Here is a 17,583-nt window from a genome sequence, read left to right as displayed (position 1 = left end):
AATGCTCCATATTAGAACCAGGCGGACGGTAAACTTCCCCTATAACCAATGGCGTATTTTCAAGTTGGATTTTACATCAAAAACACTCAGCATCAGACGGGGCAAGGAGTACAGAAAAGGGGAAGTGAAATTGAAGAAATAGAGCAACGCCACCTCCTGTCCCAAATTTTCGGTCTCCCCGGACCGCTTTGAAGCCAAGGAGGGTTACTTCGAAATCATGCACGCTATCATGTAAGCAGGTCTCAATAACACCGATATGTGATGAGTAAGATGATACCATGGAAAGAAATTTAGAGAAATTGCTAGCAAGGTTTCTTGCATCAACGTTTAAAGTGGAAAGTTTATTTACAGTACCGTGAAGACCAGAAGATTTGGCCCTAGGAAGTGTATCGTTGGGTTTAGTTGAGCCAGCAGATGATCTGACGTAGGCATTCGCTTCCTAACTCAAATAACAAGCATCGCGTCACGCCCGCACAGACATATATGCATGCATATCGCTCGATGACCGCGCTCACTCACTGCCCAAACGCTGGCATGAGTGAGAGCGGCAGCAGTAGCGAGAGAGTTTACCTTCGTGCTGCATTTGGCTTTAATGCGAACAAAGCAGCTAGAACACAGCGCACACAAAGCTAGAGCCCGTGTATCCATGCTCAGCCAACGCCCTCTAGACTTTCACGACGTCTCTGCAAGCCTCCGGGTCGAGAGCGTGACGTCATCAGAGTGAGATCTGATATAAATCGAGCTTGACTGCCTGGAATCTGATTGGCTTGCGGATTTTGTTTGCTAAGTAGCTAGACGATTTTTATTTTCAAAAATCGTTTCCTGAAAAAAAATCACACTAAGCACGAAATTATCTTCCGCGATAAAAGAAGCACTTTTAAGTATTTTAGGCTTGTAATGTACATATTTACCTTATTCGTTCGTACTTTATGCATTTGTCTTTCCATGCGGACTAATCGCGCGAACGTTGACGGCGTATGTAGACGCAAATCGTCATGCAGACGCCTTCTTTTCATCTGCTGCAAGTTAGTTATCTTCCCTATGCCATGTACTGTCGCTCTAGCAACCCATTTCTGCTTGCGGTGTCGTGCCCCAAAGACGCCATCGAGTGTTGTCAAAGGATGCTGCGTATTGCCTGCTTCCACTGGCTGAACGCCGACCTTATTTCTTTTCACCTCGTTTTATCTGGTGATGTTGAACTAAACCCAGGCCCGAACGGTAACGATGCTCCACCATCCTAGGAAACAGTTTACAAAGCCATGTCTTGTAGTGAATCCGCTCAGAGCACCGTACTTGCCGAGTTTGCCTTGATCCAGTCCGCTCGAACATTGAAGACGCGCTGCATCGTCTTTCAGCGCGCGTCGAAATACTCGAAAAAGCTATGGAAACAAACCCAGAAAAAGTAGCTGCATCCGAAACAAGCACCGACTTGGCACAGCTTGCTTCTGACGTTAAAGCACTGACAAACAAGTGCGACGACGCTCAAAACCCCTTGCGACGCACAAACCTATTGTTCCTCGGGCTTCGAGACGAACGCGGCGAAAGCTGGGACCAGTCTGCAGCCCACATTACTTCCTTCTGCTCCGAACGCCTAGGTATTACAATTCGTATCCAAGATATTGAACGTGCACACCGACTAGGTCGTTTACAGTCAGATAAAACCACCCAATCATAGTTAAGCTTCCACTCTTTAAAGATAAATCAAAAATTCATGATGAACGACAGAAACTTAAGGAAACCACATTCTCAGTTCGTTATGATTACTCAGCTAAAGTTCGGCTCGCCCGAAAGAAAGCTTCTTTCTTATGGCCAACAAACTAACGCATAATTTAAGATCCGCAGAAAACAGATCGGCAGAAAACTATACACCTGCAAGGCCGAAACAGATTCCGTTGTAGAGCTACATTCATAGCGGTCAACGCAAGTGCCGTGCGACACTTCCCTGCCGCAGGTCCGGCTGTCAGAATGCCTGCGCACACCTAAAACTAACGAAATTTTTGTCCTACTGACAAATATAAGAAGCTACCTGCCAAAAAAAAGAAATAGTTGAGGCCGTCCTCGAAGACCATCGCAATGACATCACTTTATTTACGGAATCTTGGCTAGCCCCTGATATTCACTATTCAGAATTGCTCCACCGCAACCGGTCTCTTCATATCTATAGGCGAGATCGAGTAGGTCGCCAGGGAGGCGGCATTCTTGCTCTTGTGAATTCAACTTTTTCATCCGCTTTACTCGAGATAAACAGCGACAGCGAAATAATGTGTATGAAAATTTGCCTTCCCTCTTGTACCAATATACTAATTGTATGTTATCGTGCACCTGACACGGATCTTTCTCTTATTACGGACCTTCACTCTGTAGTTCAAGACTAGCAATCCCGATTTGCTTATGCCAATCTAATACTTTGCAGTGATTTTACCTACCCGGACATCGACTGGGATGCTCTTACTGCGTCATCTCGTCAATTTAAAGATTTCCTTGAAATGGTCCTCACTTCAAACCTTTTCCAAACACGAGGCTCAAATATTCTTGACCTCATTCTTATTTCCAGTCCTGAGCTAATTCAATCCTTTTCATGTTACAGTGGGCTGAGTGATCACAATCTCTTGTTCTTTAACGTGATGATCGAAGTGTCCCCACGTTAACCGTCCATCAAATACATGAGTGATTACAGTAAAGCTGACTTCGCTAGCATAAACTTCAACCTCAAACAATTTTTCACCACCTTTCATAGGTCCATGGCTACGAGATCCGTGAACTAAAATTGGGGTCTTTTTAAGCATAAAATCTTATCACTCATAGACGTCTACGTCCCACTCATCTGCATCCGCGGGGATGCCACAAAGCCATGATATTCTAACTCACTGCGTAAGCTATCACGAAAAAAGAAACCCCTGTTCCGTAATGCCAAGAACTCCGAATCACTTGTAAAATGGGAAAAATACTTCGGCATCCTTCGCGAATACACTAGATTATTCCGGTCATCCAAAATATACTTCTACAGTCAAGATCTTCTAGAAATATTGCGTGTTAACCCCAAAAAATTTTGGAATTTGCTAATGGCCAACAAGAACAGTTCCTATAGCATATCCCTAAAAAGACAAGGCGGCGCAGACGTTCCGCTTTACGAGCGATCAAACGCAATGAATTCCTACTTCATCTCAGTTTTCACCCATGACCCAGCGCATAAGAGCATTACTTTACCAAGCCGAAATTTTATTCCAATACCACCCGTAACGATCACATCTCAGGGAATTTCAAAGCTCATCGATAACTTCAAGCCGTCTACTTCACCCGTATCTGATAACATTCCTAGTAAAATACTTAAAGGCACGAAACATTTCAGAAGCCAAATGCTGCAACTCATCTTCGCCCAGTCCCTCAATACCAGTCAAATTCCGGACGACTGGAAATCAAGCAAAGGTTGTGCCAATTTTTAAGAGCGCCGACCGTGCTGGCCCCTCTAATTATCGTCCCATTTCATTAACATGCATCTCATGCAAGCTCTTAGAACATATACTCTACTCCCATATTGCGAATCACCTCCATCACAATTCTTTCTTTTTTCCCAAACAGCATGGTTTCAGGGCAGGCTTCTCGTGCGAAACACAACCTTTTGAATTTACAACCGATCTTTACCTTAATTTAGATTCTTCATTCCAAACAGACGTCATCTACTTTGATTTTTCAATAGCATTTGACCACGTTCTTCACCAACGTCTATTCTGTAAACTTGCATGCTTATCACTCGACCCTCTTATCCTGGATTCGCTGCTTTTTAACAAACCGCTCACAGTTCACCGTCATCGCCAGTCATGCGTCTGAAACTACTGAAGTTATCTCTAGAGTTCCCCAGGGTTCCGTTCTTGCTCCACTTCTCCTAATTTTCATCGACGACCTGCCATCTTCGATTTCGTCATCCGTCCATCTTTTTGCGGACGACTGCGTCATTTATCGCCGCATCTCCGACAATACCGACCAGGAATCATTACAAGACGACCTAAACAAAATCCAGAAATGGCTAGCTTATGCAGCTTAATATTTCGAAATGTAAATGCATGCACATAACGGTTCCACTACCCTTTTTACCTACTCACTGAACTCCACGGCGCCATCAGTAACAAACTCATACAAGTACCTGGGAGTCGAAATAACTAACAAGTTAACTTGGGTGGACCGTACCAAGAAAGTTTGTGCTAACACTACCAGAACATTTGGTTTTATCAGAAGATCGCTGGCTATGTCCCCTCCATCCATCAGGAAACTATCATACGAAACATACATCTGCTCTGACATTGAGTATGCCTCAGCCATATGGAACCCTCACCAGGTTTACTTGATTCAGTTGCTCGAAGCCATTCAGCACCGGGCAGCCCGCTTCATAACTTCACAGTACTCACCTTGGCACAGCGTTGCTGACATTAAATTGTCTCTCGGACTCGAACCCCTAGCACTCCGCCGGAAACTTGCAATGCTGTGTCTTTTTCATAAATTATACTTTAACTTTCCTGCACTGCGCGCGAACTTATTACATGCTCCGTTACGCTCATCTCACCATTTGTGTAACTCCCTTAGCATACAGCGTTTGCATGGTTCTTCCAACACCTTCAACAAATTATTCCTCCCCATCGCCATAGAAGAATGGAACAATCTTCCCGAAGCCGTGGTCTCAGAGTCGAATGCCTCCAAATTTAGGCAGTTACTATCAGACCATTTGAACCCAAAATAACCACTTTTCCTCACGTTTCCTCTCCTAGCAATTCGACTTGCTTGTGTCATCGCCTATTTTTCCTTCCCTTTTTTTTTGCCACTTTTGTTTAGCGTTGTTCACATTTACGTGTTAAGTTTTCTTTTAGTTTATTGCTACTCAGTTTGAGATATTTTCGTTGTTCTGTTTACACGTGATGTTTTCTACACAGTTTATTTATTTATTTTTCTGTTACGTTTGTTTGTTTTTTTTTAGATGATATATGGCACTTTTCCATCGCTGTTTCCCCCCCCCCCTCCTTAGTAATATCACTGAAGGGACCTTGAATAAACTTAAGGCAATAATAAATGATGATGAATGATGTATGCAAGTGCATGTGGCCTCAGTGGTTTCACTTGCTCTCAGCGGCTCTATAGGGATACGCGAAAACATTTTGTTACCGCTCCAGTTATCTTTTCGTAATTTAATCAACCCCCTGGATCGCGCTGCTCGAGCATGCTCAAGTAAACTACGCGATATCCCTAGATGCTGTTGGGCATGGGGATGCGATTCAGGCTATGCACGGAGTCCTAAAACTCGCCTTTATTGGTTTCCGGCGGACGCTGACCTTAGAACGGCGGGGACGAGAGCGAGCCTCCTCAAGAATTTCACACTAAAAAAATACACCGTGGTAAGTGGATTTTTTCGCATTTTGCAGCTGCCATCGCGTTCATAAGTTCCACAAGTTCATAAGTTCATGCATAAGTTCCCAGTGATTTAGCTGAAAACCTTATCTTAATTTTTATGCTTTGCATTCTAAAGGCTCGGAGACTGCTGCAGCATAATTCATTGAGGACATTGTACTCGCGGTTTTAGTGATAGTGCTACTACAATACTTTTTGGTTTTTTACGAGGTTCTTTTCACAAACAAATGCTTTTCCAAAATTTCACGCGTTGCTTATGCACACACGTATTGCCATTGAACGGCGCGCAGTGACTGGTGGAACCTCATGAGAATGAAATTTAATAAATTGTCTTACTTTGCTGGACCGAAAAAGGCATTCTTCCAATAATTATGAGTGCCACATTTTCTCACGTGTAGCTGATTGCTTTACAATGTTACCTCTTCTTGCTTGAATATTGTTTTATAGAGCGATTTTTTGCAAGTATATGAGAAGCACTTTCTTCCAAGTGACTTTGTGCCCACTTATACTTACACAGGTGAGTAAAGTGGCTGACTTCTTCAAGTTCCTCTCCAGCTGAGACGACTAATGCCTGTTGCTATCCCGAGAATATTGCAGAACTGCCCTGCATACCTTTCTCTTCTCACAACTGCTACCCGTGAAGGCCCTGAAAAGGAGCGGCTTCGTCTAGAGGGAGAACCGCAACATGAGGCAATGAAGCGATTCACTGAATCAATTGAAGATGAGAATAATAAACTTCCATGGGCACCTTTGAAGAATTCGTCACCACTATGACATGTTTCCAAGTGGCAACTTTCTGGAGAAAACTCGTTACAACAAAGAACTCGTTTTAGACACTGCGTCTCAAAATGTTCCGACTGTAGATTTTTGGGTAACAGTGTCAGCTGACTTGTCAGTCAAATTGTTTGCTGGTGACGTGCAGCTCGACAAGCTTGGTACCCTCGTTCTTCCTTTTAGTGTGTGTGACCTTAGCGATGTCGACAATGTCCTTAGCGCGGTGCAAAGTTTGGCAAGCAACTTCTCTAGCAGCGAAAATGGCTTGCAGATTGTGCTTAAATAGAGAGTGGTAGTACTGGATGAATTATTGTCACAAAGGCTCCCACAAGAGTGGCATGTGGAACTTGTTAAGTTCCTATAACAACAGGTGTATATTTTAGCGGGCTGAACTTCACGAAACTGAAGACTTGCTAGCATTTGCTAGACTTACGTTCACCATATCTCCACAGGCATACAGCTTTCTTAGGAGCATGTCAAAGCTGGAACTTACTTATCCAGACCAGACATGATAAGACGTATCTGTGGGTCATACCACGTAAATCCATGCATTGAACAAGGTGCTTAATTTCTGTCCCATGGTGAGCAAAACCAGAACAAGGTAGAAGTGAGAGCCAAGGTTTCGACAGGTTCACATGTCTTTTTCAAGGTTATATATGCTTTCCTTGGCACAGTATATCTAGGTAAGGTTCTTCTAAAGGGGAGAGGGGGTAAGGAGAGTGCGTCAGGCAACGACCGAAGGTGTGTTAGCGGCGAAGGTGTAGAATTGAGAATAACGGGGTGATTTGCACATGGCCCGTGACACGGCCATGTGTGTGTCATCCGGCATGTAAACGGCCGTGTTCACAGCACCCCTCTATTATCTGCTTGGCTGTAACTCAGTGGGCTATCGTTTCTCTGAAAGATATACTAAAAGGAGCGGCAGAAAATGGTCATCGTGAAAAAAAATATATACTGAAATAGAATAAATACTTAAACAAAGGAAAACAAGGAAAGGGAGTAAATAAAAGCACTAAGCAACCAAATTAACATAACTAAGTGTTGTTGCCTATAGCTGCAAAATTAGCATAGCGAACAGATTCTATAGCTCCCTTTGAAACGCTTATGCCTATTGTCGCGATGCTTGAATTTATGGATAAGGTATGATTCTGTGTATTTTCTTTCTTGTTCAGAACGGAAATTTGACTGTAGGATGTAGAGCTTAAGTTCATGAAAGTTATGCCTTGCTTGGTTGAAATGCTCGGCGACGGCTTTGGGAAGCTTTGAAGCTGAGTCTGCGAGATTTCCGTTTAACCTGGCGTTCATTGATTGTCCGGTTTCCCCGATATGAAGCTTCTTACAGAAAGAACATTCAAGCATATAAATGACATGCGAACTTGTACAAGCAAAGGTAGTTTTGCAGTAATGTAATATCAGCTACCTAACTCTCCAGCCGCTTCAAAACGAGGGCCATAGTCGACAACACGCGTCAACTGCAATGATTGCTCAGAAGCAAACTTACGTGATTGGGCATAGACGGCCTAGACTAAACGTAAGTTGATTCACAATACATAGCGACATCGCAGCTGCCGATGTAAGAAAGAACATCTACGATAGGGCGGTAGCAATGTTGTGGACTTAATTATTCCGACCTGCGCCACTCATGCTGTAGCCGGTAAGCGATAGAACATGTGCTGGCAGCCGATAGGCTATAAGAGATAACTGATAGCCGAAGATTGCTGGTGCCTTTATCTTATGTGCCGCGCTCAGATTGGTCATCTCAGAGTGTATTGAGCAGCTTTAGTGGATAATTGTATTGGGCGTGCGCTGCTGAAGAAAGCAGTAACATAGGGCGCTATAACGTAAAACTATTCCAAACTTTTCTATTCCAATTCTGCTATCAGCCCTCCGCAACTGGTCAAAAACTTTTTTCGACCACCCCCCACTTCACCTGTCTGTCACGCAACGTCACGAAAACCGCAATACCTCCCCATCTGATATGATGTGGACACACTGATTATGCATGATTTCACAGAAAAAAGAAAAACAGTTATTTCTGATTCGACCCATTTTCGCCATTAGCCCTCGGCTATTGGTAAAAAGTTTTCGGGCTGCACCCACTTCACCTGCCTGTCACACGACGTCACAAAACCACACAAACTCACCGCGTCAAAGTGACGTGTACGCGATAAAGATGCATTAATATGCCGAACAAAACTGAATTTTTTTCGGAATAGCCGCAGGCTGCCCCGTTCCGAAAGGAATAAAAGATGGCTGCCGCCGATCGCTGAGACGCTGCCTACTCGCACCTGCCGGAGAGCATGGATGTATTTGCGTATAATAAAACATCTTGCGTGACCGTGTAACGTTTTCAAGCACTTTCGGCACGTTTACTACCTCATTCTGCCAACTCTTCTTTGCTGAGGGTCAATTTTAGCGTCATATTTAAGCTTCCGTTGCATGCCGCCGCGATTTTCGACCAGCCACCACAATCTAAGTAAGGGAAAGCCGACCAATCGCAGACGTCGGCACCACCCTCTTTATCCGGTTATCAATTATCAGTGCACTGACTCTGCCCCAGTAATTCCCTCTCCACTTGAGCGTTCTCCTCGCCTCTTGTCAGCCAATTAGATACGACAAGCCGCTCAGTGTAGGCAATGTTATTCGTTTTTCAAGCAAACAAAAGTGACCTCCTATGAATGAGGAGAGCGTTTGATTGGTCTGTGCAGACAACCCTGCGGGTGACCGCCCGGCGCTTGCGTCGGTGGTTACGCAAATTTGACGTCAGGAAATTGGAATAAAAACATATTGGAATAGTTTTACGTTATAGGGCCCATAGCTACTGTGCTGCGAAGTTGTGTGTTTTGCTGACAGGATTTGTTTCTCTATCCAAGCAATAGCATGAGGTTTAATAATAGTCAAGACACTCTATAGCGTAGCAGAAAACAGAAATGTGCTGTCCGTTAATGACAACCGTCGAATTTCTGGTTGATGTGCGTTGAGAACGTCTATCAGTTTTTTTTTTATAAATTTAAGCTTGCTCATGCTGACAGGGCTGCAAACGAATGTTTCTGCAAAGGTTCTTGAGGCTATGCTTTTTCATGCAAGATGAGTAAATAGCAAGCACTTCAACGTGTCCAAATACCAAATTCTATTGTTCTTGGAGATTTCACTGTCGTCTTGGGTGCTGTTAGCTTCAACCTTTTATTGTATTGCTAATTGTTTCGATTCAGCACTAATCGCAGCGCTGTAGTGCCTGTGCCTACTGCATTGCTCATCTTGCAGGTTAAGGTTTGAGCGAACGCATGCGTACGATGGACAGCAATCGTGCTTACGATACGAAATGGGTCATCGCTGGGATTACATGTGAAAAAATTAATGGATATGAAATCACCTACCGTTGTTAATATGAAAACCCCGCTGTTTGTTTGAAAACGCGTGATGCCGTGAAATAAAATGCACCTCTAAACTGTCGAGTTGTTTTGTGGCACTCGATTCCAATGGACTGCAAAGATCCATGTCACCATGAAGCTTCGTGTACACACGGGCAGAAATCCTGGCTGTCGGCGAGGGTAGTGCGCACCACGTTTCATGACAGTGACGTCAGGGTTTTGTGAAATGGCATGCCACCGCGCGTATCCCTGGCGAGTGGGGAACTCTGGCCCGGGTGGAACTAACGATCCCTGCTTGGTGAGGAGGCGGTGGAATTTCGTGCTGGTGTCTGGGAAGCTTAACCAAGTTGCTGCTCCTGAGGTCGGCACTCGTATCGCAATCACTTCATTGTTGTGGTTAGTAGCCCTATTCGTTTTGTATCTTTTTTAAGGTGCACTGATGCTACCCCTCTGCTGGTATGCTAACTGCACCACATTGTTTCTTTCTGTAACAACTACAATAAATCCATCGTAAGTCACATTTGCGAAGGCGCATTGTACTTGTAGCACGGCGATGGCCAAATTATGCAAAGGCGCCAGTTTTTTTTTTTTTTTGCTCGTCGAACAATTCCCGTGCCTTTGGTGTACCATATCTGAAGCGTACAACGAGGTGAACTTGAAGAAATTATGAGTGGTGTCGAGAGTAGAAGCCTTCAGATCTCATCTCTCTCCCCGGCTACCTCACCAGTGTAAGTGGGGGACATCTGCGGGGACTTTTTCACGGATGCTGACGTCATTCGACGCCACCCATATACCCCTCGAAAACGTCTCTCGTGTGAATACCCATATATAGCTGTGCAGGGTAACGTAATAAAGTGGCATGGTGATCCAAAGTATATAATGTAACATGACTACAGTCTTTCATTGGTCCAAACCTTTAACGTGACATTCGGGGTAAAAAAGCACAACATCGAAAGGATACAACCTCATGTCATGACAAACGTACTTACGCGTGTTTTTCAGAGACGTATAACATTCCCCTATTTAGAAGTCGCTATCCATTTAGCAATGCACTGAAAATGTCTGCTTATGGTATTTAGGTACGTGCAAATTTGTCACATCCATTTACTGACGCTTCAATTGCCTCCAGTCAGTACGCGATGGGCCCGATGGCACAGGAAGATCAATTAGTAGCCCAGTCCCGGGAACTTTAACACTTGTCTTGACACTTGACACTTGTCTTTGACACTTGGCTTGTCTTGTTCCTGATTCAGCACGTTCCACGGTGTAGTCACTATAGTATTGTTTATTTTCTGCGTAATCACTCGCGGGTGGCCGTTACGAAAAAATTTGTTCTTGCTGCACTTAACGTTTCGAACGCAGATGTTCAGTACTTTGCAATAGGTTGTAGCAAAGACCTATTATCGCGAGTCATTCGCTTACGCTGGGGACCGTCATGAAACGTTCAGCGTCGCGCTTTCGTGTGCTCTTGGTGAATTCACGGTTACCCACGCTTCGGTACATTGAATCAAGACCATCCACTTGCTCTTCATACGTTCGTAATAGAGCAAGTGTGTATATATATATATATATATATATATATATATATATATATATATATATATATATATATATATATATACATATACGAATTCACATCCTCAATCCCCTCGAACCACCAAGAGACTCGCGTCGCTCGGATGAGCCATGCGACCATGCGACATGCGGATCCAGTCAAACACGTTAGGGCGACATGTATTTTGTGCGCATTAAGTCGCACAAATGCACATCGATGATAAAAGCCATATAGCGCCTTGGTAAAGCTTTATTACACAACGATGTCATCAAAAAATATTTTCCTGACGAAAGGAAAATTGAGACGATAAGACACAACGTACATAAAAATTACGGAATATATAAGAATTTTAAACACAACTTATGACTAAAATTATTAGCATGAAGCAATGTAAATTCATAACGGAATAGTTTAATGAATGTCAAAGTAACTCTAGTATCGACACGTGAAAATTCGCTTTTGAGCGCGATACGGAACGGCGCACTGACAGCGACTGCTTCTCGGTTGGATTTTTTTTTTATTTTGGCGGTCACGAGTGGTAGCGGCCCTTACACGGGTGCGGCCTTTACATTGATTTATACGATAACAATCTTCCCTCGGGTTTTTGTATTGTGCGCCTCTGTCACAAATACTGCTTCAAATTTCCGGCGGAGGTGCCTCGTTTTTTTCTCCTTTGAGTCAGAGTGTAAACTATGCTGCGCATGACTGCTATTGATTCCGATTTCGAGTGAATGCGGGTTGGCCACATTTTGGATACTAAGTGAATTATGTATATTTATGACTTCTGCATGCAAGTGGCGATGTTTCCATCCCTAATGTTTATATTTAGTAGATTTTTTTCATTCGTTGTTAGGATTGCCTACTAGAATGAGAAGGAATACTGAGACACATATCATTTCACCAATATCATATATTGTTGAAAGACTCTGCCGAGGAGATCACTGAAGTCTGCAGTCCTTTTATAAGTAAAAAAAGCGTGCAAAGCAATCAATTTCAAAGGAGGTGAACATACAGCAACATATTCATTCGCTAAGCATAGGCTATCCATGCCGTTCAAAACAATTGTTAGTTGGCTACCTACTCTTTTAAAAAAATATAGCAAACGTTGTGCGGGGTATATATTTAGGTGCACAGGGTCTGTGAGTGATGATCCCAGGGAAAATTTAAAGAAATGTTGAAATGAGAAAATATGCAGGAGGGCAGCCGCCGCTGGTGCTTCTAATGCTCCTTGTCCTGCTATTGTCAAGATTTGAAAAAATAAAGCGAAAGTATAAATTAAAAGTCGTGAACATCCGCACAAGCAATAATACAGTAAGGTTTTAGCTAGAAATAAGTTGTAAGGGAAAAGCTTGAGGCAACTCAAAAGAAACCTCAAATGAGTGATGTCGGTAGTGACACCTTTTGGGGAGGGGGGTTCCCCCCCCCCCCCCCGCCGTAGTCGGCGCCTACGGGCTGCGATGTTTACAGTAGCCTATGTTATTCGCAAAATGCGTATATTCAACAAGCCCAATGGGTCGATCAGGGCACTTTAACCACTGAGCATTGAATACAGTCAGAGTCAATCTAGTGGATGTAAGCGTAGAATGGACTTCATTAACAAAATGCATGCACTTGCTCGTCCACTGGACCTACCCTGTACCCATTCCCTCTGACTACCGCTCCCTTTCTCGTTACGTAAATATCTCTGCTCTAGTGGAGAAGACACGCCCGAAAGCACCATCCCCCTCCTCATCTGTGCGTTCCGCATAAATATTCTCGGATCTATGGCAGCCCTCAAATCGGCGGTCACTTAGACCTGGAATTTCTCGCCCTAAGATTTTGTGTGTTGTCTGAACTTTTATGCTCCTGCATATGTTGTAGATGTGCATGATCTAGCTTGGACAAACAGTTGGACATAAACCTTCAGTGAAAAAATACACACAACTATGAGCGATCGCTAATGGACAACGCTCCTGTAGTTTATGTCACTATGGGCACCCTGCAATGCAGTTTGCCTATACATGTCGCGCCACCTAGCAGCGGCGGTGAGCACCCGCGGGTAAGCCCTCAGTGCCCTCACCGTCATTTCGCCATTGTCCGTGGTGCGCTCAGGCGCGCCTCAAAGCCTGCTTTTCCAATTTTCCAATGGATTCACCGCGGCCTCTTGGCAGCTCCTTCGTGATAAATGGGAACAAAAAGAACAAGTGCAGATACTGCTGCGTTAAGGATTGTCACAACCGCAAAGGGGATGTCGGCATCAAATTGTAGCGCTTCCCTTCAAAACGTGGGGAAGAAACCCGGCGGCTGCAGTGGATCGTCGTGGTTCGTGTCAGTCTTGCGAATTCTGTTACACGAACGAACACTTTAATGAAAAACAAGAAAAAATAAAATAGAAAACAACCAGCAGCGGCATCCGTAAAAACATACAATAAATCGTTAACTGCATAAAGACGCATGAACCAATTCCCGTTCTTGTAAACCAGTTTAGATAGTTGTTTAGCTCATCTTGCTCCAAAACAAACGCGCAGTGGTTGTTAGATGCCAAATCTAGCTTCATAAGCGCTCCATGCTGGAGCTTTGCACGCGCTGTGTTTTTTCTTGCGCCAAGATCAAGACGCGAATGATGGAACCGAGCTCATTCGTGCCGATATTTCCTCGCGCTTAGAACAACAGAACTAAAGTTGCAGTAGACTGCAATACACGTCGAGTATTCGAAAATTAGCACTTCTCTCACGCACGCTCGCGTGTATTTGTTCAGTCTTCATGTGGTTTAGTCTCACCTGATTGCTCTCTATGACGCTTCAGCGGTAATGCCCGAACGACAACACCAGAACCTGCTTTAGGCACATTGTCAACGGAGAAAAAAGTACTTGCCTGCCAATTCGCTAAAACCTCTACAATTGTGAGGTACAAGGCACGCTCCAAGTAATGAAGCAACAAATGACAGTTGTCGTCTATTCTTGTGTGTCTTCACTGTGTCTGTGTCAGTGCGCTGCTTCACCAGCAAGGTATGATGATTACTCACCAACTAGCCCAACTTTCCTCTTTACTGGGCAGTTCAAAGATGTCCATGGCCGTGTTTGCTCACTTAACTGGCATAAAATAATTATTTGCTCACTCACTTTGAGTTCGACGTCGTAAGCATGCTTGCTTTGCTGTGACAAATACTTCGCGACCTGCGGTGGTTGCTTAGTGGCTCTGGTGTTGGGCTGCTAAGTACGAGGTCGCGGGATTATACCCCGGCCACGGCGGCCGAATTTCGATGGGGTAGAAATACCAAAACACCCGTGTAAGTAGACTTAGGTCCACGTTAAAGGACCCCAGGTGGTCTAAATTATTCCGGAGTCCCCCACCACGGCGTGTCTCCTAATCAGATCGTGGTTCTGGCACCTAAAGCACCATAATTTAATTTAAGCACCTCGCTGTGATGTCCGTGCTGTTTACTTCTTTGACACGATATACATGGTTGTGGCCGTAAAGTTGACGTCCTTTCTCAAACGTCGGTGGTCCATAATGGGCCTCGATGTTTTCGACTGCTTTAAAACTGCAATTTAGAACATCCGACAGGTTTCAAACGAGCGCCGCAAAAGCATGCCTCCGTAGCAGTGGCCGCCACGGTCTTTCCCTCAACTGACACGGTGGCGCTGACGGCTGAGCCGATCGCTGCGCCGCCTGACCATTGCAGGGAGCCCATAGCAGTATCTGCATAGAGTTGCATGCTGTTTTTTAATTTAATTCCCTTATTATTGTTTGTGCCATCCCACGCAAAGCAATGCAAGAGTCCGACAGTGATGATGAAAAAGGATGTCCTGATATATAGAAGAAGATTACATCCCATTTTTGAGATAGTAAATTAAACAAGTTAAGTAATATGAACACAGACATCATTACATTGCTTTCAGTAATTTAAATGTAACTCCGTAGTGTGGTCTCCTTTAACGGTGTAGAGTTGCGTCCCAGTGTAGAGAACGGCAAGAAAAAACGGTCCCATTTGAACACAGAAAAATTCCACCATTGCAGCACCAAAGCTTTAAAAAATTTAATTATGGGGTTCTACGTGCCAAAACCACTTTCTGATTATGAGGCACGCCGTAGTGGAGGACTCCGGAAATTTGGACCCGCTGGGGTTCTTTAACGTGCACCTAAATCTAAGTACACGGGTATTTTCGCCCTCATCGAAATGCGGCCGCCGTGGCCGGGATTCGATCCCGCAACCTCGTGGTCATCAGCCCAACACCATAGCCACTGAGCAACCACGGCGGATACCAAAGATTTAGCGGAAAATTGTGATTGACTTCCTCCTTTTGCAAACAATTTACTGTTGATGCTGCAGACGTGCTATGTTCATTTGGGAGAAAGGACGTTCCAGCCTGTTGCTTCTCTGTGAAAAAATGAAGCACAAAATGTTTTAGCACTGGCACGCGGGCGAGAAATTTGTAACGCATGACTAGTGCGATGAGATATCGGAGCTGGAGGGATAACGTAAGGAGAGCGATGAAGTAGCGAGTGAAACAACTTGTGAAAGAGGGAGGGTTTCAACGTGTCGTTGACAAATAAGACAAAGGGGATAAGTTGCACTCGGCCTTGAAGGATGAATCACCGGTTTCATATGAATACGAAGCATGAATGAATCTGGCAGCACGATTTTGAACGGATTCTAAAATATTTGTGAGACCTACTTCAGATGAGTTCCGAATGGGAGATACGTAGTCTAACTGAGCTCTGACTACTGATTTATCAGCTAATAGTTTTACGTGTATCGGAACGTTGCATAAAGGACGCTTTAAGAAACCCAAAGTTCTGTCACCTGATGAACTTACTTTAGCAATCTGCCTGTTCCAAGCGATATTGTTAGTTAATGTAATTCTAAGGCATTTATTAGTAGTTACTGATTCAAGTGGAACGTTAGCTACGTTATAAGTCAAATGAAGGAGATTTTGACGACAAGTGAAGGAAATGAGTTTGCATTTAGCAGGGTTTAGGGACATCAGCCCGTCATCACACCATTGTAGCATCTGGCCGAGGTCTTGTAGAATGATGTGGTCAGATTGGCCAGTAACGGTTTGGTAACTAACGCAGTCGTCATATTGTATGAAAACATAAAAATGTGTTTATGCAATAAACGGGTTCGTTTCAAGCGGGTGTATTCTAGTATACTTCAAGATACTTACAATACCAGACTTCACAAATACAGTAATACGATGTTCGAACGTTGGCATATGGGTCTCGCACTCATTCTTACACAAATGGCTTTTCCGCCATATTTGTTCAGCTATATCGGAAAAACAAAATTATGCATTCCATTTCCCTCCTTGTATTTGGACTTCCGTCTCTCCCAGACCTTCCAAGGAAAGCGCTAATACATAGCCCTGAAAGTTTCCTGTGTTTCAGTAAAAGAGTGGTGTATGTATACATTAGAGAGTAGCCACTACCCTCACAGCTTGTCTCGTGTTCACAGCACCCCTGTGACACACTTTCCCATGACGCTGATGGTATGCCCACGTTATGATTCCTGCACAAATTGCGTGCATGTTAGGTGGTGTATATCTCCAATAAAAGAGGCAGTAGTGCTGCGCTGTTCGTTTTTTTGTTGTTGTTGTTGTGATACTTGTTCCCAACCTGTATCTTTCCGTGCTGCATCCAGGTTCAACCAGTACTTCCGCCAGTGTCTCTGTTGTTGCTGCACCCTGCTGCCGGACGCGCCAGCTGCGCGAAGCCTTTCCGCGACGGCCCGCTCCAGCCAGAACAACTGCAGCAATCTGCGGGGCCGCATCGCGTTTCGCGCCAAGTGCAGAACGGATCTGGAAGAAAGGAACCAGACGCCACTGGCGGCTACCGTGCGAAAACCCGCTGGCCAGGAAGTCCTGACGCGCGTCCACAGGACACTACATTTCGCCGAGCACACGGCATGAAGTGTACGGGGGCAGTGGTGCAACGAATCAATACCGTCTCCGGAGTCGAAGTGACAGTGGTGTTTACTTTCAGAACTAAACGTCTGTTGACTCTTCTATTTCCACGGGAAATGTAATGTTTCTTTCCTCTTAAGCAGAGACCATCACCATACTCGAAATGAAGTTGCCTTTTGCGATTACAGCACGGCGATTTGAGCACTACTGTGAAGTGAAAATGTGCCCCCGAACACATATGTACATAAAACTAGGGGGAGGTGCTCCAAATGGGTGTCTTGTAACGCTATTGTCTACTGCGCTTGTTCATCCTCTCATTCGCAGTTGAAGGAGTCCCCACGTTAAAACTTCAAACTTTCTATTTATTTCCGTCTAGGTCTTTTGTAGGGCTGATGCCAACAACCGCTCAAAATAGACATACCTTTGGAGAAAAATTGTTTTAAAAAAAGTAAGTCTTTCACTTGGCGTCCAACAGTAGTAGTCTCATTATAACTCCATGCTCAGCACATTGCTACGATATCTTCATCGCACCCGACTAGCAGATAGAAATCAATTCGCTGTGCTGAATGCAGTGAGCTTCTATGGGGGGACAAGTGATCCTCGC

The 17,583-nt window shown here is 44.3% G+C and overlaps 1 protein-coding gene across 1 annotated transcript in view; it reads left to right on the top strand.

Moving 5' to 3' along the window:
• Positions 1-17,017, top strand: part of LOC142567978 (tachykinin-like peptides receptor 86C) — a 600,605-nt gene extending 583,588 nt beyond the window's left edge. Inside the window, exon 5 of the mRNA XM_075678074.1 lies at positions 16,718-17,017. Within this exon, the coding sequence (XP_075534189.1) occupies positions 16,718-16,985 (268 nt within the window). The 3' untranslated portion in view covers positions 16,986-17,017. The remainder of the gene's footprint in view (positions 1-16,717) is intronic.
• Positions 17,018-17,583: the final 566 nt, after the last annotated feature.

The sequence above is a fragment of the Dermacentor variabilis genome, unplaced genomic scaffold, assembly GCF_050947875.1.
Source record: "Dermacentor variabilis isolate Ectoservices unplaced genomic scaffold, ASM5094787v1 scaffold_15, whole genome shotgun sequence".
NCBI lineage: Eukaryota > Metazoa > Arthropoda > Arachnida > Ixodida > Ixodidae > Dermacentor > Dermacentor variabilis.
The sequence above is the reverse complement of the archived record's forward strand: the minus strand, read 5'-3'. Positions and strand labels throughout refer to the sequence as shown.